A 27167-nucleotide genomic window follows, 5' to 3' on the forward strand; every position below is an offset into this window, starting at 1 on the left:
CATGTGTATGCTATATATGTATCTATATGCATATGTATCTATATGCATGTAGATATATATATATATAAAGTTGTAGTGTATTGTCAACTTAATGGTGACAATCCCAAGAAGGGAACACACTACTGCCGTTTAGCCCTAGGAAGCTGGACTGCTTCCTGTCGGCCTTGACACAATTACTGTGTCCTTAAGTTTGCGAGGGGAAGACAAGCTCCTCCACCCAGCCTAGCCAGCATTCAGGGACATGTTTCTGAGTTTTTGCTCGTCATCAGCCTGAAGTAGCTTGCCAATTCTCTTTATTACGATAATAAAATATCATACATAGATGGGACAATACAGGACACTACAAACATTTAAGAATTGTCATTTAGTGAGTCTTTTTAGCTTTTTTTTAAAAAAAAATATACGTTTAAAAATATATATATTTAAAAATTTTTCTACAAAACTTGGAATATTTTCAATGGTTTACACCTAATTCCAGGGTACACCAGTCTACACCTTTGTATTTTTTCAGGAAAGTTTTAAGTAGGGCCGCTCACTCGCAACTTCCTTCCTACTTCCTTCCATCTTTCCTCATATACTCTTCTAGACAGGTGTCTTCTCTCCAGCCCTATCTTGCTTTTCAGGTGGTACCTGAAATAGTATAGCATTCCAGGGCCGGAGATGAAGGTTCTTGTCTTCATACCTTGCATTCGAGTTCTCCATGCACACTCTTTCATAACTGCGACTGTACATAGGAAACAAGCCTCACCTTCCTTAGGTAGTCCGGCGGGCGGTGCATTCTTAATCACAGACTCAGCCGATAGCTGTACTCTTCCTAGGTGCGACAGCACGTGTTCGACGTAAATTGTCATCTCCGAAAGATGGGTGCACTGAACAAGAGCGTGCAGGATGGTTTCCTTCTCCTGCCCGCATCTTGGACATTCGGGTGGCACTGAAATCCCGTGCCTGGACAATTTCTCGTGGACAGGTAAAGCATTCCTGAAACACTGCCAATTCAGGGATCTTTGGTAATTATCCAAATACCCCGCCCTGAAAGTGTTCCGAAACAGGTTGGATAGCTGGTTCTCATCGAGCCCCAGTGTCTCTCCTAGCACGTCGTCACTTTTAAACTCTACCAACCCTTTGTAAAACGCAGAGGTGGTATTCCCGCTGCCGGCCTTACCCGCCTTGTGGATTAGCTCAAGTGCCTGCCGGCATTCCTTTTGCCATTCAGTCGATTTCTGTCTTTTAATTAAACCGGGTTTAAATCCCTCTAGAGAGGCTGGTCGTGGAAAGAATTCCTCGGCGAGCAAATTCCACACCTGACCACCATCCAGGTAAGACCAGAGATGCCTTAGTCTCAGTGCATATTTGCACATCAACAACCACGGCATCCCTAGGCCACCCTTTAACGGTTCCTGACAGCACACGGAGCGCCTCACAAGCGGCTTTCCCCTCCACAAAAAGCGGAAGAGAATCCGAACCAGCTTGTTTAGCCACAAATCAGGGCAGGGGACGACGGTGAGGCGGTAGGTGATAACTGACGCAATAAACGTCTGCACCACCTCCGCCCTTCCTTTCAGGGACAGCGCCCTTCCAGACCAAGTCCGGGATAGCGCTTCTACCCTGTTCGTCACCTCGCTCCAATTTTTCTCCGTCTGGGAGTCCGGACCAAACCAAACTCCGAGCAACTTAACAGGGCCATCCGTCCAGTGTCCAACAACACTGGACGTTATCGGCTTGCTGCTCCAGGTGCCGAGCCGCAAACCTACAGACTTGTCCATGCTAACTTTTGCCCCTGCCACCGTCTCGTATCTTCTGATTGCCTCTGCTACGCGAGGTAGCTGAGTCATCTTGGATACGGTGATGGTGACGTCATCCGCATACGCCGAAACACCTTTACCACATCCGATTTCATTAGTGGTGCTTCCCAACTTCTCCAACCTCCGCAGCAATGGCTCAAGAGACAGAACATACAGAAGCGGAGACAGGGGGCACCCTTGACGGACTGAACGCCTGATCTCAAACGGCTCCGACAGGTAACCGTTCACCTGAACCGTGGATTTGATGCCACCATAAATGGCCTTGATCCAACCGCGGAAATCCGGGCCTAGCCCAGCTGCCTCAAGGACTGCCGCCAGGTACCGATGGTCAACCCTATCGAAGGCCTTACTTTGGTCTAAATGGACCAATGCCCCACCTTTACCGGAAACTTTCCCCACCCTGTCTAAGGTGTAGCGTAAGAGATGAAGATTGTCCTGGATCGACCTGCCAGGAATGGCACATGTTTGCGCCCCCCCGACAAGCTTATCCGCGACAGCCGTCAACCTTTTTGCTAGCACCTTGGCCAAAATCTTTAACTCTACATTCAGTAGAGTTATGGGCCTGAAATTACTAATATGGTCCCCCTTGCTCGGGTCTTTTCTGACCAGCGTTACCACTCCCCGACTCACAGAGCAGGGAATTCTCCCATTCTGTTGCCAGTTCGTGTACACGCCAGCCAGCAAGTGTCCGAACAAGTCCGGCATTGTACTATAAAACTCGTAGGGCAGACCATCCAGTCCCGGCGACATGTCCCGCGCACTCTCTGCCAGTACCTCTTTGACCTCCGCAGCTGTGATCGGCCCTTCACAACGCCCCACCTCACTTGCTGAGAGTCGCGGTCCGTCAGCCAGGACATCCCTTAAGGGCTCCCCATGGTCCAACGTCTCGTTTGTCCCAAACAACCGTGCGAAATGCTGATGAAAGGCCTTCTGCATCTCCTCCTGTCCTTCGATCCGGCGCCCCTGTTCGTCAATTAAAGACTGCACAGAAGCATTTCTGCCTCTCCGACTCTCCACATGACGGGCCCATCCAGCAACATTAATACCTTCTCTGCCTACCGCGCGTAACTTAGCCCTGACTCTACTACCTTCGTGTTTGGCTTGGAGGTGACGGAATAATACCGACCTCGCCGCCAACACTCTGGATGCAGAGCCTGATACTATGGTCTCCTCTAATTCCTTAGTTAGATTCCCTTCTACTCTTGCTCTCTCTAAACTTAGCTCTTTACTAAATCTAAGAGACTCTAAACGTATGGCTCTTTTGAGGGCGCACCACCATCTGTTATTAACGATGGCTCCGCATAATGCCCTCTGCACTAATTCCTTCACCCGAGCACGGAAGACTTTACTAGTCAAAATAGACTTGTTCATCTTCCAGTACCCGGGTCCCTGTCTATGACACTTAGCTAACTGTATCCTACATGTCACAAATTTGTGATCCGTGTAGGAAGTACAGTGAAATTGTGGACAACTAACTATATCCCTATCACTGTCTTTTATAATCACCCTATCTAAGTAAGACCTCTGTGAACCGTCGTTATTAGACCACGTCCACTGTGGAACGAACGGTTCATCCAGTCTATAGCGGTCTACTAGTTTATAGCTTGCTAGTAGCCTTTTTAGGCCAGGGCTTTCCCTTCTATTGATTGAGCCACCACTATCCACTTGCGCGTTGAGAATAGCGTTGAAGTCTCCTGTTAAAACTAAAGTTTTCGACGTCGCTAGGAAATTTTCCAAATCTCGAAAAAAAACCGTTTGTCTATTTTCTTGCGGAGCATATAGTGCTACCAACCTGAAAGACTGCTTATTCGCGTGTGTCACATCCAGAACGACCAGCCTACCTTCTGGGTCTAGAAAGACTGCACTTACCTGTACATCCAAGCTTTTTTTGAACAGTACCACAACGCCCCCACTCCCTCCTTGACTCGGAGAAATAACTTTCTCGTAATCATTAAGAAGAGGTGAGAACGCCTGTGGGCCGTTCAGCTTGGACTCAGTCACAACACATATATCTATCTTTCGCGACCTGAGGTCGTTTAGGAGGCATGTCTGCTTCCATTTGGACCCCAGGCCACGTACATTTATACACCCTATCTTAACTTCCATGAAAAAAAATGTTTACATTACCTTTGCAGGAGGGGTTTCACGACTTGCATCGTCCCCTCCTCCGGTATCTTCTATGACTGGTGTAGCCGTTGGTTTTAAAATAATTTTTTCTTTCACTATATGCTGACTCACATCAAAAATATCGTCAGCATATCTCCGTTTAAATTGTTCAAAGTGTTCGGCACTTATCCTCGCCAACCGTATGTGCGGCGGTTTACCTTCAATCGGTCCCATTATCGTATAGTTTTTTTTTGTTATTAGTTCGTGTAATACTTCGTTTTTGATGGTGTACGAAACAATTCTTTCTTGCGGGGGTTTAGGAGCGGGTTTCAATTTGGGAGTGAACGAGGGTATTATTTCTTGTATGTTTTGCGTTTTTTCTTTTTTTCTTGTAGGGGGAGGGGAGTCTGGGCCAATAGGTTTTTTCCTTTTGTTTTTGGCAACTTCAAACTCCGCTTCTTCCTTACTTTTTCCTTTTTCTATTATAACTTCCGGCATTTTCGTTTTTCCTTGTTTGACATCTTTTTTAAGTTCTGTTTTCTCCGGTATTTCTTTCTCCCTTTGGGGAGGGACTTCTTTTTTTTGGTTAGGTTTTTTTATTTTTACACATTCGGAGCGCACGTGGCCCTTTTCTCCACATTTAAAACATCTGGGCCTCCGTCCCTCCACCGACACTCTTGCACTGAGACCTTCCCCTATAAATATCCTGTCTGGTCTGGTCTCGAGGGTATCGTTTGACGCTAGAACTATAAGCTCAAGCGCCTGCCCCTTCCAATTGAGTGCGTTCCTTCTTCTCATTGTGAGTACTTCCACTTGATCCTCCACGTCGTAAATTAACGCTTCTACCAACCAGTTTACATCATACCCGGGTGGAATGTCTTCTATTGTGATTTTCGCAGTTCTCCGGCCCAGGTATGTGGGTAAGAGCATTACCTCTTCAGTTTTCAACGTTTGTGTTGATACTTCTTTCGCTATTTCTGCGGATTCGAATTGGGCCTCTACTGTAGCATTTCGAGGCCCTCTACCAACATATTTTACTTTTTCCCACACAGGGGCAAGACACTTCTCTATTGCATCCGTTTTCATCATCATGATGCGCCTTTCTTTGCAATTATACACTTTGTAGATAACGGTTCTTACCGCCAACTCTTGGATAGTTTCCTTTGGCGATATTAACCTTGTTACGTCGTCTGTTTTCCTTATTAGGTTTCTGTACTTGTACCACTGTTCGGGTATCACCTCCATTGCTTCAAATTGTCCGCCTACGGCGGAAGAAAAACTGCTGGCCTTTTTCTCTTCCTTGGTTACTTCTGGGTCTACTTGAAATACATGTGTATTATTAAAACAAATTTCTTCTTGTAAAAGAGGAAAATCCTCATCACACAGTAGAAAGGTCATTTCATTATCCATATTGAAAAAGTTTTCGTTTTACACGATGGTAGTTTGCTATCTCTCTAAAAGAGAGCAGCAAAAAAGAAAATTTTTGCCCCGCAGGGCGCAATTCCACAGGAACAACAGTTGAAACTTGACAAAAATCACACCAAACAGCAACAAAAAGGACAGAAACAACTCACTAAACTAGGCAGAAGCAATTCAAATCAGTACGACGAGCCGGAAGTAGATTGCCGGCTGGTTAAAGAAGCCTGTTTAGCTCTCGCAAACGTATATAATCATAGTGAAGTTTATTCACTGATCAGCAAAATTAGAAATATAATATTTCTAAATCTCTCAGAGAGATTTAAGCAGTAGTGGAGCGATAAAGTTGTAGTGTATTGTCAACTTAATGTGACAATCCCAAGAAGGGAACACACTACTGCCGTTTAGCCCTAGGAAGCTGGACCGCTTCCTGTCAGCCTTGACACAGTTACTGTGTCCTTAAGTTTGCGAGGGGAAGACAAGCTCCTCCACCCAGCCTAGCCAGCATTCAGGGACATGTTTCTGAGTCTTTGCTCGTCATCAAGGCCAACAGGAAGCGGTCCAGCTTCCTAGGGCTAAACGGCAGTAGTGTGTTCCCTTCTTGGGATTGTCACATTAAGTTGACAATACACTACAACTTTATCGCTCCACTACTGCTTAAATCTCTCTGAGAGATTTAGAAATATTATATTTCTAATTTTGCTGATCAGTGAATAAACTTCACTATAATTATATAAGTTTGCGAGAGCTAAACAGGCTTCTTTAACCAGCTAGCAAGCTACTTCCGGCTCGTCGTATTGATTTGAATTGCTTCTGCCTAGTTTAGTGAGTTGTTTCTGTCCTTTTTGTTGCTGTTTGGTGTGAATTTTGTCAAGTTTCAACTGTTGTTCCTGTGGAATTGCGCCCTGCGGGGCAAAAATTTTCTTTTTTGCTGCTCTCTTTTAGAGAGATAGCAAACTACCATCGTGTAAAACGAAAACTTTTTCAATATGGATAACGAAATGACCTTTCTACTGTGTGATGAGGACTTTCCTCTTTTACAAGAAGAAATTTGTTTCAATAATACACAAGTATTTCAAGTAGACCCAGAAGTAACCAAGGAAGAGAAAAAGGCCAGCAGCTTTTCTTCCGCCGTAGGCGGACAATTTGAAGCAATGGAGGTGATACCCGAACAGTGGTACAAGTACAGAAACCTAATAAGGAAAACAGACGACATAACAAGGTTAATACCGCCAAAGGAAACTATCCAAGAGTTGGCGGTAAGAACCGTTATCTACAAAGTGTACAATTGCAAAGAAAGGCGCATCATGATGATGAAAACGGATGCAATTGAAAAGTGTCTTGCCCCTGTGTGGGAAAAAATAAAATATGTCGGTAGAGGGCCTCGAAATGCTACAGTAGAGGCCCAATTCGAATCCGCAGAAATTGCGAAAGTAGTATCAACACAAACGTTGAAAACCGAAGAGGTAATGCTCTTACCCACATACCTGGGTCGGAGAACTGCAAAAATCACAATAGAAGACATTCCACCCGGGTATGACGTAAACTGGTTGGTAGAAGCTTTAATTTACGACGTGGAGGATCAAGTGGAAGTACTCACAATGAGAAGGAGGAACGCACTCAATTGGAAGGGGCAGGCGCTAGAGCTTATAGTTCTAGCGTCAAACGATACCCTCGAGACCAGACCAGACAGGATATTTATAGGGGAAGGTCTCAGTGCAAGAGTGTCGGTGGAGGGACGGAGGCCCAGATGTTTTAAATGTGGAGAAAAGGGCCACGTGCGCTCCGAATGTGTAAAAATAAAAAAAACGAACCAAAAAAAAGAAGTCCCTCCCCAAAGGGAGAAAGAAATACCGGAGAAAACTGAACTTAAAAAAGATGACAAACAAGGAAAAACGAAAACACCAGAAGTCGTAATAGAAAAAGGAAAAAGTAAGGAAGAAGCGGAGTTTGAAGTTGCCAAAAACAAAAGGAAAAAACCCATTGGCCCAGACTCCCCTCCCCCTACAAGAAAAAAAGAAAAAACGCAAAACATACAAGAAAAAATACCCTCGTTCACTCCCAAATTGAAACCCGCTCCTAAACCCCCGCAAGAAAGAATTGTTTCGTACACCATCAAAAACGAAGTATTACACGAACTAATAACAAAAAAAAACTATACGATAATGGGACCGATTGAAGGTAAACCGCCGCACATACGGTTGGCGAGGATAAGTGCCGAACACTACGAACAATTCAAACGGAGATATGCTGACGATATTTTTGATGTGAGTCAGCATGTCGTGAAAGAAAAAATTATTTTAAAACCAACGGCTACACCAGTCATAGAAGATACCGGAGGAGGGGACGATGCAAGTCGTGAAACCCCTCCTGCAAAGGTAATGTAAACTTGTTTTTTTCATGGAAGTTAAGATAGGGTGTATAAATGTTCGTGGCCTGGGGTCCAAATGGAAGCAGACATGCCTCCTAAACGACCTCAGGTCGCGAAAGATAGATATATGTGTTGTGACTGAGTCCAAGCTGAACGGCCCACAGGCGTTCTCACCTCTTCTTAATGATTACGAGAAAGTTATTTCTCCGAGTCAAGGAGGGAGTGGGGGCGTTGTGGTACTGTTCAAAAAAAGCTTGGATGTACAGGTAAGTGCAGTCTTTCTAGACCCAGAAGGTAGGCTGGTCGTTCTGGATGTGACACACGCGAATAAGCAGTCTTTCAGGTTGGTAGCACTATATGCTCCGCAAGAAAATAGACAAACGGTTTTTTTTCGAGATTTGGAAAATTTCCTAGCGACGTCGAAAACTTTAGTGTTAACAGGAGACTTCAACGCTATTCTCAACGCGCAAGTGGATAGTGGTGGCTCAATCAATAGAAGGGAAAGCCCTGGCCTAAAAAGGCTACTAGCAAGCTATAAACTAGTAGACCGCTATAGACTGGATGAACCGTTCGTTCCACAGTGGACGTGGTCTAATAACGACGGTTCACAGAGGTCTTACTTAGATAGGGTAATTATAAAAGACAGTGATAGGGATATAGTTAGTTGTCCACAATTTCACTGTACTTCCTACACGGATCACAAATTTGTGACATGTAGGATGCAGTTAGCTAAGTGTCATAGACAGGGACCCGGGTACTGGAAGATGAACAAGTCTATTTTGACTAGTAAAGTCTTCCGTGCTCGGGTGAAGGAATTAGTGCAGAGGGCATTATGCGGAGCCATCGTTAATAACAGATGGTGGTGCGCCCTCAAAAGAGCCATACGTTTAGAGTCTCTTAGATTTAGTAAAGAGCTAAGTTTAGAGAGAGCAAGAGTAGAAGGGAATCTAACTAAGGAATTAGAGGAGGCCATAGTATCAGGCTCTGCATCCAGAGTGTTGGCGGCGAGGTCGGTATTATTCCGTCACCTCCAAGCCAAACACGAAGGTAGTAGAGTCAGGGCTAAGTTACGCGCGGTAGGCAGAGAAGGTATTAATGTTGCCGGATGGGCCCGTCATGTGGAGAGTCGGAGAGGCAGAAATGCTTCTGTGCAGTCTTTAATTGACGAACAGGGGCGCCGGATCGAAGGACAGGAGGAGATGCAGAAGGCCTTTCATCAGCATTTCGCACGGTTGTTTGGGACGAACGAGACGTTGGACCATGGGGAGCCCTTAAGGGATGTCCTGGCTGACGGACCGCGACTCTCAGCAAGTGAGGTGGAGCGTTGTGAAGGGCCGATCACAGCTGCGGAGGTCAAAGAGGTACTGGCAGAGAGCGCGCGGGACAGGTCGCCGGGACTGGATGGTCTGCCCTACGAGTTTTATAGTGCAATGCCGGACTTGTTCGGACACTTGCTGGCTGGCGTGTACACGAACTGGCAACAGAATGGGAGAATTCCCTGCTCTGTGAGTCGGGGAGTGGTAACGCTGGTCAGAAAAGACCCGAGCAAGGGGGACCATATCAGTAATTTCAGGCCCATAACTCTACTGAATGTAGAGTTAAAGATTTTGGCCAAGGTGCTAGCAAAAAGGTTGACGGCTGTCGCGGATAAGCTTGTCGGGAGGGCGCAAACATGTGCCATTCCTGGCAGGTCGATCCAGGACAATCTTCATCTCTTACGCTACACCTTAGACAGGGTGGGGAAAGTTTCCGGTAAAGGTGGGGCATTGGTCCATTTAGACCAAAGTAAGGCCTTCGATAGGGTTGATCATCGGTACCTGGCGGCAGTCCTTGAGGCGGCTGGGCTAGGCCCGGATTTCCGCGGTTGGATCAAGGCCATTTATGGTGGCATCAAATCCACGGTTCAGGTGAACGGTTACCTGTCGGAGCCGTTTGAGATCAGGCGTTCAGTCCGTCAAGGGTGCCCCCTGTCTCCGCTTCTGTATGTTCTGTCTCTCGAGCCATTGCTGCGGAGGTTGGAGAAGTTGGGAAGCACCACTAATGAAATCGGATGTGGTAAAGGTGTTTCGGCGTATGCGGATGACGTCACCATCACCGTATCCAAGATGACTCAGCTACCTCGCGTAGCAGAGGCAATCAGAAGATACGAGACGGTGGCAGGGGCAAAAGTTAACATGGACAAGTCTGTAGGTTTGCGGCTCGGCACCTGGAGCAGCAAGCCGATAACGTCCAGTGTTGTTGGACACTGGACGGATGGCCCTGTTAAGTTGCTCGGAGTTTGGTTTGGTCCGGACTCCCAGACGGAGAAAAATTGGAGCGAGGTGACGAACAGGGTAGAAGCGCTATCCCGGACTTGGTCTGGAAGGGCGCTGTCCCTGAAAGGAAGGGCGGAGGTGGTGCAGACGTTTATTGCGTCAGTTATCACCTACCGCCTCACCGTCGTCCCCTGCCCTGATTTGTGGCTAAACAAGCTGGTTCGGATTCTCTTCCGCTTTTTGTGGAGGGGAAAGCCGCTTGTGAGGCGCTCCGTGTGCTGTCAGGAACCGTTAAAGGGTGGCCTAGGGATGCCGTGGTTGTTGATGTGCAAATATGCACTGAGACTAAGGCATCTCTGGTCTTACCTGGATGGTGGTCAGGTGTGGAATTTGCTCGCCGAGGAATTCTTTCCACGACCAGCCTCTCTAGAGGGATTTAAACCCGGTTTAATTAAAAGACAGAAATCGACTGAATGGCAAAAGGAATGCCGGCAGGCACTTGAGCTAATCCACAAGGCGGGTAAGGCCGGCAGCGGGAATACCACCTCTGCGTTTTACAAAGGGTTGGTAGAGTTTAAAAGTGACGACGTGCTAGGAGAGACACTGGGGCTCGATGAGAACCAGCTATCCAACCTGTTTCGGAACACTTTCAGGGCGGGGTATTTGGATAATTACCAAAGATCCCTGAATTGGCAGTGTTTCAGGAATGCTTTACCTGTCCACGAGAAATTGTCCAGGCACGGGATTTCAGTGCCACCCGAATGTCCAAGATGCGGGCAGGAGAAGGAAACCATCCTGCACGCTCTTGTTCAGTGCACCCATCTTTCGGAGATGACAATTTACGTCGAACACGTGCTGTCGCACCTAGGAAGAGTACAGCTATCGGCTGAGTCTGTGATTAAGAATGCACCGCCCGCCGGACTACCTAAGGAAGGTGAGGCTTGTTTCCTATGTACAGTCGCAGTTATGAAAGAGTGTGCATGGAGAACTCGAATGCAAGGTATGAAGACAAGAACCTTCATCTCCGGCCCTGGAATGCTATACTATTTCAGGTACCACCTGAAAAGCAAGATAGGGCTGGAGAGAAGACACCTGTCTAGAAGAGTATATGAGGAAAGATGGAAGGAAGTAGGAAGGAAGTTGCGAGTGAGCGGCCCTACTTAAAACTTTCCTGAAAAAATACAAAGGTGTAGACTGGTGTACCCTGGAATTAGGTGTAAACCATTGGTAATATTCCAAGTTTTGTAGAAAAACTTTTAAATATATATATTTTTAAACGTATATTTTTTCAAAAAAAGCTAAAAAGACTCACTAAATGACAATTCTTAAATGTTTGTAGTGTCCTGTATTGTCCAATCTATGTAAGATATTATTATCGTAATAAAGAGAATTAGCAAGCTACTTCAGGCTGATGACGAGCAAAGACTCAGAAACATGTCCCTGAATGCTGGCTAGGCTGGGTGGAGGAGCTTGTCTTCCCCTCGCAAACTTAAGGACACAGTAATTGTGTCAAGGCCGACAGGAAGTGGTCCAGCTTCCTAGGGCTAAACGGCAGTAGTGTGTTCCCTTCTTGGGATTGTCACATTAAGTTGACAATACACTACAACTTTATCGCTCCACTACTGCTTAAATCTCTCTGAGAGATTTAGAAATATTGTATTTCTAATATATATATATATATATATATATATATATATATATATATATATATATATATATATATATATATATATATATATATATATGTTCATAGAAAAACATGTACTCGTTACCAATATAGCAAGAGATTTCACCGCAAAAAATCTAAAATAGACACCTTAAGGATTGTTCTCCTTGGTTATATATCCAAAGTTTTAAATTTAAAAGACAGTTTTGACGCTAATATCCATTATTATTGAAATTTATTTCTATGTCAACATTTCTGTATAAGGCTATATTTGACTGTCAAATTTAAGTCAAACATATAAATTGACTTACATGTCTTCAGGGAAAAAAAATTTAAGAACAAAAGGTAAATACCAAAACATCGTTTCTAAGTCCAGTCCATATTCAAATTTGTCCTTAAATAACTCGTTAAATAAATTCCTCCTTGAATAAAGGTCCGTTAAGGGGAGACAACCCCTCATAATATTATTAATGATATTAATAATATCATTAATAAATTATAAACAATCCTCTATTACAATGGAAATCTATACTATATTATCTCTAGAAGCTTTTGCAAAAACCACAACTGCTATTGGTAAATTATACATTGATATGGCCTGCCTTAAGACCTAATATTATACTATAACGTACTATAATACCCAGTCATATTGCAATTTATTTAAACCAGCGAAATGTGTCTTGGAAAATGTGTACATCTTAGAGCATTATTTGTTAGTTTATTTATCAACTTACCCTTATATATATATTTATGAATATATTTATATACAAATATCTATATGCATATATATATATATATATATATATATATATATATATATATATATATATATATATATATATATATATACAATGGGGGGAAATAAATATTTGTATATGCCAAAATGCTTTATTTATTTAATTTCTAAAAATGAACATAAATGGGATATACCAATACTATATTTGCATACACATGCATAAACTGAGAATATACAAAAGAAACTAATAAATTTATATACAATTATAAATATTTAGGAGTGAAAAAAGTATTTGTACAGAATATAAATAACTGATAATTCTGATTTAATACTTCGTAGCATAACCATTATTCAGTTCCACTTCAACCAATCTCTTCTTGTAGTTCTTAATCAATGACTTGCATGTTTCTACAGGAATTTTTTCCCATTCTTCTTGACAAATTTTCTTCAAATCTGGAATGCATTTTGGGGCTCTTGAACGAATTTTAATTTTCAAATAGCGCCACAAATTTTCAATGGAGTTCAAGTCAGGTGACTGGCTTGGCCATTCTAATAATTTTATATTGTGATTGACAATCCATTTTTTGGTAGACTTCACCATGTGCTTAGGGTCGTTATCCTGTTGTAAAACCCACCCTTCACAAAGCTGGAGCTTTTCTACAGAGTCCCATGAATTATTGTTTAAAATATTTTGGTACATCTCTGCATTCATTCTACCATCTATCACAAGTAAATTGCCAGTGCCATTTGCAGAGAAACACCCCCACACCATGAAGTTGCCACCTCCAAACTTTTCGGTAGGAATTGTTTCTCAGCAAATAGGCAGTACCATCTTTCCTCCAAACATGGCTACGTGAATTTCATCCAAGCAATTCAATTTTCGACTCATCTGTCCATAGAACATTTTCCCAGAATGTATCAGCTTTATCTTTATGTTCATAAACAAATTTTAAACGGGCATCTCTATGCCTTTTAGTCAACAGTAGGGTTTTTCTAGGAGAGCGTGACTTCAGTTCATTCCTATGAAATTCATTGCTGATTGTTCATAGTGTAGTTCCTGAAGCTAACAAATCTTCTTGCAACTCCTTTCCGGTGATCATTGCGTTTTTTTCGATTCTTCGCTTCATTTTTCTTAAAGATCTAGGGGAAATCTTGCGTGGTGCACCGGATCTTATCCTGTTTTCTATAGTTCCTGATTTTTTATATCTTTGAATAAATGAAGATATGGTAGAAAATGGAATACAAAGGGTCTCTGATATTTTCCTGTAACTTTTACCTGCTATTCACTGTTCAATAATTAAGTTTTTCACTGAATTTGTGAGTTCCTTACTTTTCGCCATTATTACGACACTACTTTATGTTGTCTCAGTGCTGAATGAAGAAGCTAGCATTTTGATACTTAAAAATGACTACTGATAAGATTATTGGAACAAACGAGAAAGTTCTAGTAAAAAACAAAAATTATTTTAACAGTATTTTGTGGCATAGAAAGTCATAAATTTATTCTGTACGAATACTTTTTTCACCCCTAAATATTTATAATTGTATATAAATTCAGTAGTTACTATAATTTATTAGTTTCTTTTGCAAATTCTTAGTTGATACATGTGTATGCAAATATAGTATTGGTCTATCCCATTTATGTTCATTAGAAATTAAATAAAGTATTTTAACATATATGAATATTTATTCCCCCCCCCCCCACTGTATATACTCTTTTACTCATTTCAGCCATGGTCTTTCTGACTTACTGTATGTGCATGTTCCCCAGCTGTTTGTACATTTGATATATAACTGAGTTTGATTCCATTACCCACGTCTGTACCTTATGTCGGGCTGTTGGTTCATCTGGCGTTGTGGAGAGGAGGATGTCTAATTCCACCTTATGCAAATTTCTTAATTTTTGTGGCAGGGCATTGAAAAGCGGTGGGCCTTTGAACCCTAGACTATTGCAATACCTGGTCCTGAATTTAGATGGAGTGGATGGTACCTTCTAGGATTTTCCGTATGTATATTATTGTGTATCTGTCATGTCTCCGCTCCAAGGATTAAAGCTGTAGTTTTCTCAGCCTATCCCTATAGCTCATCCACTACACTGTTTCAATCTTTTTAGTGTTGAGTCGTTGGACTGCTTCAAGCTCCACGGGGTCGTTCTTTATGTTGTTTGTTTTGTTTCCCATTTGTGTCTTTCGTTGTTCGAAAGAATAGTTCATGTTCTATGTACTTGTGCTTCGTACTTTTTTGTTGTACACATTTTGTGACGTCCTGTGCCCACATATGCATATATATACACGTATAGATGTAAGTATGTACATATACGTATGTATATATGCATATATATATTATTTATATTATTATATGATTGAATGCCACGCATCTTCCAAGTAAGTTTTATCTTAATAATTCCGATGCGCTCTCTATCCGATCTTTTCCTCTTTCGTTTTTTTCTCTTTTTCTCTTTCGTTTTTTTCTCTTTTTCTCTTTCGTTTTTTTCTCTTTATCTCTCTCCTATTCTTTTACCTCCTCTTCTCCAACTACTCTATCCTATTACTCTGTCACTGTCTCTCCCTCACCCCTCCTCCCTTGCTCACGTGGCTCTCACATTACCATCGGCCATCTTTCTTTCTTTTTCTCTGTTGTAGGTGGAACAAGGAGGATGTGTTCGTTTGTCTCCTATCCTAGCTTGATTTACGCATTCACCACTGCAACTAATTTAGGTTTAGCAGTCCTTCTTGTTTGTTTTCACTGTCCTGTTTGTGTTACTAATTTTGACTCTCCGCAAAATCCCAAATTTTATTTAATTTGCTTTGTAGGAGCAAGTGTTTTATCGAAAGCATACATTGTTGTTAAATGCTTGAAATACAAAACTAGAAAAACAGCCAACAACTGATGAAGGGTCGTTCTTTATGTTGTTTGTTTTGTTTTCCATAATCTAATTATATATTTATATTTATTTACTAAAGTTTCTAGAGATAAATATAATATAAGTTACCATTAGTTTAGAATTTAATTTATTACCTGTGATCAATAATTTGTATTACTTGATTGTTATAATTGCATGTTTGCTAATTATAAATGAATAAGTATTCTAAATTTTTAAGTAATTTTTAAAAAATGGCAATTGAAATTAATATTATTGAGGTTGTTTCCATTAGACGGAATTTGTATAACTTGCTTGTTCTAATTGTATGTTTCCTAAATATAAATGAATAAGTATTCTCAATTTTTAAGAAATAACAATTAAAATTAATAATATTATTAGGGTTGTCTCCCTTAGACAGAATTTGTTTCTGAATAAAAATGAGGTTATACATTTAGCGTAAATATTAAATAAAAAAATTACTGGGAGACTAAATAAATCTTTAAATATAATTCATTTAATGGAAATTTTTATATAGATATCATTATATGAACATATATATATATATATATATATGTGCACATATATATATATATATGCATATATATATGTGCATATATACACATATATATATATATATATATATATATATATATATATATATATATATATACATATATATATATATGTGCATATATATATATATATTATTCTCGAAGAATAAACTGGTAAATACGTTTATTGAAAGAGCATACAGATGTAAACATTGGCAAGCTCATGTATTTGTAAGAACGACCGTGCGAACCCAAAAAGAGAAATGGTGACGAATGGAAAAACAGGGCTCCTTTTATTAAAACGTGTCACACGGTCGAACACAAAATTATATCAAATGATATATAAATATGTTATACTTCGATAACATAGTGAATTCGTAAATGGCCAGTAAGGAAGACGATAGAACACAACCGATAGAAGATGAATAACAGTAATATTTATTGTAGCATTAAAATGTATGTCTGTGTGTGAGTGTGAATGCGACATAATAAAACATAATAAACGACAGGCCGTCGTGTAAAGAAAAGAGTGTGTGTAAGTAATACAAGTATGTGTATGCGTGAGATACAGCAGATAGAAAAAGAGTCAGTAACACATATAAGAATTTGCCAGTTCTTAGAGTACACAATAGTAACAGTCTGTATGTAAGAAGTTGAGGCGTGTGGGGCAGAGCGATCACTCGTCGTGATGTTAGGGCTTCCATGCCGAGCCGGGTTCTTGAGTACAGACGTTCGTCGCAGGCTAGGTTCTTGTCTGTTGTCTATCGTGGCGAAGGTGAATCGCACAAACAGAGTTGGAAGTTCTGCGGTAGTTTGGTTAGCTGGTGTACGTAGAAATCATGTTGACGATGTTGGCGATGCTGGTAGTCGTAGTGTCGTGTTGACTGGCAGCGATGCTGGTAGTAGTCGTAGAGTCGTGTTGCTGCTGGTAGTCGTAGTTGTACGAAGCTGTGATTGTTGTCGCTGGCTGCTGCTGCTGCTCTGTGTGGTACACGGAACAGGTCTCTAAGAGACCTGAACCGAGACGAATTTACCGGGTATAATTTAGTCTATTTAAAGCAAAATAGGGGCTCCAGAGAGGCATTAGAAAAACACTATCACGTGACCTTATTAAGGGCTGTGATTGGTCAGTTTGCGTTCTGGCGGGAACGGTACGAAGCAGTTGCCGCTTCAAATAATAATCAGTCACGTGAGGAATACAGTAGGCTGTTCTCTACTACGCCCGAACTTGATTATATTTATAACAGCGAGAGAAGATGGCTTCTTTGTTTATAATAGTGATCGAGGTGTTAGTTTCACTACACCAGCCTCGCACCAGTCGGTTTGTCGAAGACAAACAGACGAAAATAAAAAATAATTTGTAGTGAAAAAACTGAAAGAACGGTTGGTCTATTACTGGCATTTAGTCACCATTTTTAAGTGAATCTGTGTGGACAGAATCACGTTGGCTGTACAGATCAGAAGGGCTGTATGAATCGAATCACGTCGGGTGTACAGCTCAGAAGGGCTGTGTGAATCAAATCACGTCGGGGTCACCAGTTTGTAAGAACGACCGTGCGAACCCAAAAGGAGAAATGGTGACGAATGGAAAAATAGGGCTCCTTTTATTTAAAACACGTCACACGGTCAAACACAAAAATATATATCAAGTGATATACATATGTTATACTTCGATAACATAGTGAATTCGTAAATGGCCAGTAAGGAAAACGATAGAACACAACCGATAGAAGATGAATAACAGTAATATTTATTGTAGCATTAAAATGTATGTCTGTGTGTGAGTGTGAATGCGACATAATAAAACAATAAAAGACAGGCCGTCGTGTAAAGAAAAGAGTGTGTGTAAGTAATACAAGTATGTGTATGCGTGAGATACAGCAGATAGAAAAAGAGTCAGTAACACATATAAGAATTTGCCAGTTCTTAGAGTACACAATAGTAACAGTCTGTATGTAAGAAGTTGAGGCGTGTGGGCCAGAGCGATCACTCGTCGTGATGTTAGGGCTTCCATGCCGAGCCGGGTTCTTGAGTACAGACGTTCGTCGCAGGCTAGGTTCTTGTCTGTTGTCTATCGTGGCGAAGGTGAATCGCACAAACAGAGTTAGAAGTTCTGCGGTAGTTTGGTTAGCTAGTGTACGTAGAAATCATGTTGACGATGTTGGCGATGCTGGTAGTCGTAGTGTCGTGTTGACTGGCGGCGATGCTGGTAGTAGTCGTAGAGTTGTGTTGCTGCTGGTAGTCATAGTTGTACGAAGCTGTGATTGTTGTTACTGGCTGCTGCTGCTGCTCTGTGTGGTACACGGAACAGGTCTCTAAGAGATCTGAGCCGAGTCGAATTTGCCGGGTATAATTTAGTCTATTTAAAGCAAAATAGGGGCTCCAGAGAGGCATTAGAAAAACACTATCACGTGACCTTATTAAGGGCTGTGATTGGTCAGTTTGCGTTCTGGCGGGAACGGTACGAAGCAGTTGTCGCTTCAAATAATAATCAGTCACGTGAGGAATACAGTAGGCTGTTCTCTACTATGCCCGAACTTGATTATATTTATAACAGCGAGAGAAGATGGCTTCTTTGTATATAATGGCGATCGAGGTGTTAGTTTCACTACATATTTTCTTCATATGAATAACCCCTACAAATTTATATAACTGAGACAACTCACCTATTTATCCATTAGTTATTCACATACTTCAAGCGATACATGAGCATGAATATCGAAGTAAACTTTGGTAATAATATTAACTTAGTTTAAACAAGTAATTTTTACTCCATTAATCCCTTATTTTTCCCCCTCTGATTTCCATTTCATTTAACAACACTATCTCTCTCTTTAGATCAATAGACCATTCATCACCTTTATATATCATCATACACTTAATATCATACTAGTTCATACAAGCATCATTTTCCTATATATATAACATTGCCTTAATCTTTATTACCACACGTCTATCGTGTGTATGTGCGTACACATATACGTATGTGTATGTATGTATGTATATGAACATGTGCATATATATATATATATATATATATATATTTATATGCATTTATGTCAACACTGCATGTATAAATACAAGATTAATTCCCCTTTGCGGTCCCATTATACATAAAACACTCTTCTCCCATTTTTAATCAGGTTTTAAATCATTTTATTGACTTCCCATTCTAAATTCTAATTTTCTTCTTTTCCTTCTTTTCTTCCCTCCTTGTCCAACGTACTGTCTCGTAGCGTTGCAACTTCCAACGGTGTTTTCAAATAAGATATGTAGCAATCTTCTCTACCCACAGTTATCACATTCGGTTAAAATGTCTCACGGTTAAGTTGGATCTTATGTATTTCCCTGAAGAGAAGATTACCTCTTTATGAACATCATTTATTCCTTTAGAAGAAACCATTTGTAATCTTCAAAACATATGTCAGAAATGAAAGAATTCATTTAATATATGCGTATTACTCCATTTATTAAATTTTATATTTACTCAAATACCCCAAACTAACAGGGAGTTTCTACCTCGTAAACAGGAGTTACACCACACTCATTTTGTGATCTTTGCTACACTGGTATCTATTAACCAATTTGTTTTGTCGGAGTTAATTGTTAACTAAGAGAAAATAAATACATATAATCATATATATATATATATATATATATATATATATATATATATATATATATATATATATATATGTATATATATATACACGTATACATGTATATATACATACATACACATACATAGTTATATTCACATTTTTGATGCAAATTGAATGAAAGGAGTGTATTGTTTTTTTATATAATACTTTTCTTTTTTTTATATAACATTCATTTACATTATATGGAAAGCAAGTCGACATATAGATATATAATACCAATGTAATCTTAATATTTCTTCTGTTGAAAAGAAAATGAATACAAGCAATGCAGGAAAATAGTTGAGAATGTATAATTTAAAGCAAATGAAATATTGCAAAGCAATTTTTAACAGAACATGCATTCAACATCAAAAACAATGATGAATAAATGAAAAGTATCATATGAAAAGAAGACAGTGAAACATAAGCTGCAATGATTCTTTTTAATGTAGGTTCAAAGACTAACATAAACTGCAATCATCATCATCGTTTAACGTCCGCTTTCCATGCTAGCATGGGTTGGACGATTTGACTGAGGACTGGTGAAACCGGATGGCAACACCAGGCTCCAGTCTGATTTGGCAGAGTTTCTACAGCTGGATGCCCTTCCTAACGCCAACCACTCATAAGCAAAATTTCAACACAAAACATCAACAACAGAAACAGGGTTAAAGGTAGAATATTAAATAAGCAGGAAGAAACACACTAATAATATGTAAGAAAAAAGTAATGAGAAATGACTTATATCACACACAAGTAACAAATGAAGTTGCAAGCACATTTGAATATATGTTTTGCGAAGTATAAGTTAAAAAATCATGTTGCTTTCTTGCATGCACACAAATTGTATCCTAAACATGAAAACTTCTCTCTTAGCAGTACTCAGCATGAAGGAGGTCATTGCGCATGCGTTACTTGAAGGCCATAGTAAACATGTATTTTTTTTTTAATATATATGGTAGGTGGTAGATAATATATACATGTGTATTTATACATGTCTCTCTCTCTTTCTCTCTCTCTCTTTCTCTCTCTCTCTTTCTCTCTCTCTCTCTTTCTCTCTCTCTCTCTCTCTCTCTCTCTCTCTATATATATATATATATATATATATATATAGTTTTAGGGAAAATAACCAAGTTTCAAGAACTCATTGATGAAAATCCACTATCACATATAGAAAAATTAACAATTAAAAGCACAATAAATGAGTATAATATAAAGTAAAGTAAATATCATAAGATAAATATAATATAATATACTCTTCTGTAATGGATTACTGTGTGGTCTGTTAGCCAAGTCCATTAGAGATGCATTTTGTGATAACCATATGATTATATTATATTTATCTTATGATATTTACTTTACTTTATATTATACTCATTTATTGTGCTTTTAATTGTTAATTTTTCTATATGTGATAGTGGATTTTCATCGATGAGTTCTTGAAACTTGGTTATTTTCCCTAAAACTATATATTTTATATATATTTTATCTATAAAGCTCAATTTAATTTTAATTTTTTATAAATTGATTTTAATTGAGTTTTTACCTGTAATTTTGGATTTTGTCCCTAATATTATTATATATATATATATATATATATATATATATATATATATATATATATATATCTGTGTGTGTGTGTGTATGTGTGTACATAAAATTTTAGTATAAGATATGAGAATCATACGGTTATCACAAAATGCATCTCTAATGGACTTGGCTAACAGACCACACAGTAATCCATTACAGAGGAGTATAATGCAGAATGTCCATGCAACTTAAATCTAGATCAAATCAATGAAATCATTTCATGAGGAGTTTGTAAACCATAAAGTGTCAGGAGATATGAGAACAGAATATATTTACTTAAACACTTGACTTCAGTTAGATTACAGCCTTTTCACAACCTTCTTCCTGTAGCTATAATTTCAATGTAGAATAAATTATATTTACATTTTTGCAATGAATTATGCAATACTATTGTATATTCACATGTCAATGCAAATAACGAAAGCTAGCTCATCAGATCACCAGAACATCATGATTACATCACGTTGAATCATTGGTATAATCGTGATGTTCTAGTAATCTGATAAGCTAGCTTCTTTATCTGCATAGATTTGTGAATATATAGTTGTATTGTATAATGCATAGCATGCATATTTCTGTAAATATAATTTATCTGACACTGAAATTATTACATGAAGGAGGCTGCAAAACAGTTGTAATCCTATGGATGTCAAGTGGTTAAATAAATTTATTCACCTCTCATACTTCAACCTATTGTTGTAATAGCGTTTTATATGTGCACAATGTAAAAATTGGTGTGTTATGGGCACTGTATGCATAGTGCCAATGTTTGTGATTATGTGGAATCTGTGTTGTATAAATATAATCTTAATACTGAAGAAATTTATTTAAGTCAACTAATTAACAATAAAGGTGCTAATTATCTAGAAGTATAAATGCCAGAGTAAGAACATGACAAAAAAAAAAGTTCAGGGAATTTTACCACTGCTAGCAGTAAAGAGTTTCTCTCTCAGAGTTAAGAGTAAACTGTGAAATGTTTATGTATAAAGTACACTGCTGCACAGTAGTGAAAAGTAGGCTTTGGATGCAGAGAATTTGTGAAGGTTGGAAAGAAATGAAGTGAAGATGTTCTACTGAATGTGTAAAGTTAATGCACATGAATGATGGAGCACAGATAAGCTGGGAGGATAACTGGATATCAGAGGAATCTGATGTAATGTGTGAGAGAAAAGATTGCTGGTATAGTCATGTTATGTATACAGAGGATGCTAATTACCAGAAGTGCTGTCCAATTAAAGTGGACAGAAACTGTGAAAGAGAGGGACTAAAGAAGACATGGGACTACATGATGAAAACTAATCTTAAGATGCTGAACCACATGGAGGAGATGACAAAGGACTGTGATTAGTTGTGAAGTGCTGTGCTGAAGAGGACTCACCAAACCCATGTAGGGAAAAATGATCATAAAGATTTATGGTGATAGAGATTGAGATGTATAATTTTATATTTGGCTCCTTCCTGACCATTTTGTTCATATTAAAACTTTTAAATATTCTTTCTCCTCTTTGTAATTCTTATTTATCACTCTCACTTCCAATTAATGCACCCCTACTCTTGTATGTATCTCAGTCCATATTCACTCTCCACTTTACCTTTCCCTCATTTTTATTGCTAGCCATTACTGTCTGTCTTCCCCATTATTCCCTCACCTTTTATGTATTAGTGATGTCCCACTATTCATCACTCCTACTCTTTTACTATCACCCATCATCATTGCTATCTGTCACTTTATATATATATATATATATATATATATATTTATCTCCCTTCACACTCTTCCTCAGCACTCTCCCATTACTCTTTCACTTTCATTACTTTTCTATTATCCTGTCTCCCTTTTCTTTCTCTCTTCTATCATATCAATTATGCTATCTCTGTTGAATCTCCTTACTATTAATCTGATCATTATGTAGCTGCTTATTAAGCTCTCTTTTTTTTTATTCTTACTCTTTCACTCCTACCGTTATAGTTCTCTTTCATTACTCTATCTTCTGCCTGTCAAGGATAAGATAACTCTATGGTGCTAGTTAACAAACAAATGTGACTTCGGTGTTGCTGAGGTCAAGATAATTTCTCTAAAGCTGGTATCACAATAAAATGCATCCAGTATATTCTGTAAAATGCTGAGAACTCTTCTTTCTTGCTTAGGATATAACAATCTCTTTGTGTGAATTCCAGAATAAATACTACCAGTACACTCTGTAAATGGGTTGGCAATGGAAAATGTGCCAAAAATGAAATGTACAAGTGAGACATGACTATAACCCTTTCCGGAGAGCAACAACTCTGAATATGAACTGACTCAATACTTGTAAGCACATCAAACTCATGCCAACATATAAAACTGTATGTAAAAACGGTGATGATGCATGGGGATGCATGGTATGATTGTTGTTTATCCCCAAGTCAGCCTGATTGAGCTGACTTACAAGTATTCCAAGTGATCATCCCATCTTCCACAGAAATATAATGCACCTGGAGCTAGAGTATAATTTTGGTGCTATTTTTAGCACACATACCATCATTGGCTCATTAGCTTGATTGTTGAATAATTGTGTCATATGCGAATGTAGTTATTGCTGTTGCAGCACTCTGTTCAACACTTAGCCAAAGGAGATAGCTTATCAAAAGACGCAAGCATTTGATTAGCTTTTCAAAACATGAACAACCATATTTTATTGTGGTGAATGGTAGCTTTTGCCTTCAGATTTAACATATGTAGTTCCTTTAAGAGTTTGTTAACATAGATTTGATTACTATATCAATTGGGCAAAATAACTACATGGAAACTCCCACATATAGTAGAGGTTCTTTTGTTGGTTTACTTCAGAAGGTCTCTTCTTTCACCCAGTGTAGAAGCCCTCTGATTGGGTTGATATATAAGTTTCCTTCACTTAACTCAGATGCTTCCCTATTCAATTAACTTGGAATGCTGGTTTGTATTGTTATTTATTGTTTCTTTAAAAGCACCTGCCAGCAATTCACTGTACTGTTCTGATTGTAACATATATATTATAGTGTTAGATAACCAGATAGTGTTTATATATTCCACTAGTGGTAATGTGATTGTTTTATAAGAGTAGCAGTTTGTCAGATAGAGGAAAAAATTATGAAGTGAAAATTACTTTTTATGCTTTTGTTATTATATTTTATATGTGTGTTGTGTGTATAGTTTTAGCACAAAATTGAATCTTAGTATGTTGGCAATGCTCATTAAGGGTCAGAAACTGAATACACTAGATTTAAATGTCTTTGCCAGAGATACTGCTAATAGTATACAATCTATTTACAACTCTCTAACTAATCAGCTGGTACCCTAATGATCTATCTATTGGCTTTGATAAATCATATACATCATATAAATTTATTAGACAATTTCTTATGTAATTATCTCTAAATTTAAATTTCTAACTTTTTATTCTAGTTTGAAAAATGGTCAGACGAGCAACGATCTTTTATGCTTTTATCAATGGTGAAAGGATGCAGCCCCAAGCGACTTCAGTTTGTTAAACAGTGTATCGATGAACATCTACCTGTTTGTCAAGAGGACTTTACTCGTGTTTTACCTCGTGTCCTTAGTCTCTTCATCTTCTCCTATCTTGACCCACGAAGCCTCTGTAGATGTTCTCAAGTAAGAATTTTTGTTTGTTTCTTGTTCCATTCATTCATTTGGTGTTTTCTTTTTTTTTTTAATTTTGGAGAAAAAGGAAAATTTCTATGACTATCACAGAATGATGAGACTGAAGTAGTTACTTTACAGTTTGAACATCTTATGTTAATGTCTGAATTAAAAACATGGGCCAAAAGTGGATTTTAGAGGTTTGCAGTTTGGAGGCAGTAGGATTGGGTAAAGTATATAGTGCAGTATCTCAATCAAGTTAGCAAGATAAATATGTTCAGAGAAGCAAAAGTCATAGTAGTAGCAGGTGGAGAGACAGTGGTAATAGCAATGATAATACCCATAGATACAAAACATTGACTACTTTTACTGATATACATTGTTTTGTGTTATTAGACAAAGCACTCAACATTCTTGTCCCGCTTGCATGGAAGTACCACAAATAAGAGACCGACAAGTTGCTGAGGTGTTAAATTCATTGCTCACTGATACATTGTTGCTGTCATTGTTTGTCATCACTTCTACCATTCACCATTGTTGTTACTACTTGTGGAAACACTACCCTCTACGCAATTTTCTTCTTTTCTATGTAATACATATATTATTTGATCTTTCTGGATATTATCATAATTTATGTGATATATATATAGTATCTCATTTTTCTGTATATATATCACGACATTATCCAACAAGTCCTTAATTTTTAAAAACGACCAGCATTCATAAAATATTTAAACATGGAAGAGAAACAGTTAAATTAATAACTTAAGCATTTATATAAAAAAATAGATCATCATCATCATCATCATCATCATCGTTTAATGTCCGCTTTCCATGCTAGCATGGGTTGGACGATTTGACTGAGGACTGGTGAAACCGGATGGCAACACCAGGCTCCAATCTAATTTGGCAAAGTTTCTACAGCTGGATGCCCTTCCAAATCCAGGATGCCCTTCCTAACGCCAACACCCAATTAATAGAACAGTGTAACATGAAAGTGCATTGGTTGTAATGAAGCAGCTCAGTTGTGGATGCATTGATATTTCAATGCTCACTATTATGTCAGCCAGTGGCATTGCAGTGAAGCACCTAAGCCATAGTTGTAATGACACAGATCAGTGATTCTAGTGACAAAGCTCAGAGCTGGGTGCATTGAAACAATTAAGAGGTAGTTGTAATGACACAATTAGGCAATAGGTGTAATAACACAAATAAGTTGTGGGTGTAATGAGATCTCAAAAGTCCTTGAAATGACATGCTTCAGTGATGGTTTAAGTGACATAACTCAGTAGTTGTTGTCATAACAAAACTGTAGTGATTTAATGAAACAGATCAGCGTTGCTTGTAAATAACTCAGCTTTTCAATTTACATTGTTGATTGTCCTAAAACAATTCAATTAGTGCAGTATTGAAACAGCTAGGTGATGTAATGAAATGATGCAGTGGTGGTTAAAAAATAACTCATCTTCTGTGTCTTAGCTTTGGAGACTGAACTGCAAACCAATTCTTCTCTGCTTGGAAGATCTTAGTCAGTCTTTTTTGCTTGATAGAATGAGATACATTTTATCTTTAAGTTCATATCCAGACATTTGGCTCAGTGTTTTGGACCTATTATTCTCTGATTCAGTTGTCATTCCTTCCATTTGGCTGCCTAATATTCAAGCTCCCTTGTATACACTTGGGAAACATCCATTTTGTAATAGTACACATGTAAATTGGAAAAAATGTTAAAATTTAATGTAACAAACATTAGCATATAGATTTCAAAAAGTGATATTTGTGGAGAATCATAATCTCAGATATTTAAAACATAAAACTGGAAAGGTTTCCAAAATGAAAAAAACAAACATTTTTAATTAAAAAAACAAAAAAAAAATTATGTGGGATGCAAACAAATCCCTTCTCCACTTTTTTTTGCAGAATTGCAATCTTTGATACTTAAAATATGCACATCTGGGGAATAATTTCTGACACTATTCTAAAAGACTTAAATGATGATGATGATGATGATGATGATGATAACAATGGTGGTAATCTCATCAGCATTATTGTTGTTATCAAAGTAAAGCCTAATAAGAAATTCATCTATCAGTAACTACTATAATTTCATTTGGAGACCAATTAAGATTTTTTTCTATGGATTGTACAATATTTTGTCTTAAAATGAAAATATATGTATATATCTTTCCTGTTATGCCTTGACTTCTATCTTCTCTTCTGTTTTGAGATCAGCTCTGAATCTCCTCTACAAGTTCTGGCTTCTTCTTTTCAGTTGTGTTATGTTAGTCAGTGATGATATATGATGTATGCATGTGTAACAATATATCACAGTAGCAAAGTAACGAGAATAAGCAAAGTAACGAGAATTGGTTATCTTATTATAACAGTTCACACAATAAAAATCCAATACTCTAATGCAGAATCAATAACAAGACTAGTACCCTCAGTTTGATCTCAACTGTCTACTGGTTCATCTATTCATAAAACTCATCCAGTTCACTGACAGTCACGTGTGGGGTGTCAGTTCACTCCACAACATCTCATCTTTTAA

At 38.6% G+C, this 27167-nt stretch overlaps 1 protein-coding gene across 29 annotated transcripts in view; it reads left to right on the top strand.

Annotated features, from left to right (window-relative positions):
• LOC106874806 (F-box only protein 16) overlaps positions 1-27167 on the top strand; it is a 333993-nt gene that overhangs the window by 129059 nt on the left and 177767 nt on the right. For 9 of the 29 annotated variants that reach the window (XR_016241102.1, XR_016241101.1, XM_089349270.1 and 6 more), the window contains one exon: positions 24422-24628. Coding sequence is in view for 22 of the 29 variants with exons in the window: in XM_089349270.1 (XP_089205396.1) it covers positions 24422-24628 (207 nt within the window). In the remaining 7 variants the exon portion in view is untranslated. Of the gene's footprint in view, positions 1-6087; positions 7703-11827; positions 11962-13492; positions 13670-14264; positions 14358-23175; positions 23309-24421; positions 24629-27167 lie in introns of those variants that run through there. The other 20 variants (XR_016241104.1, XM_089349280.1, XM_089349273.1 and 17 more) reach the window with 9 other exon arrangements.

The sequence above is a fragment of the Octopus bimaculoides genome, chromosome 3, assembly GCF_046866305.1.
Source record: "Octopus bimaculoides isolate indiv1 chromosome 3, ASM4686630v1, whole genome shotgun sequence".
In the NCBI taxonomy this organism is placed as follows: domain Eukaryota; kingdom Metazoa; phylum Mollusca; class Cephalopoda; order Octopoda; family Octopodidae; genus Octopus; species Octopus bimaculoides.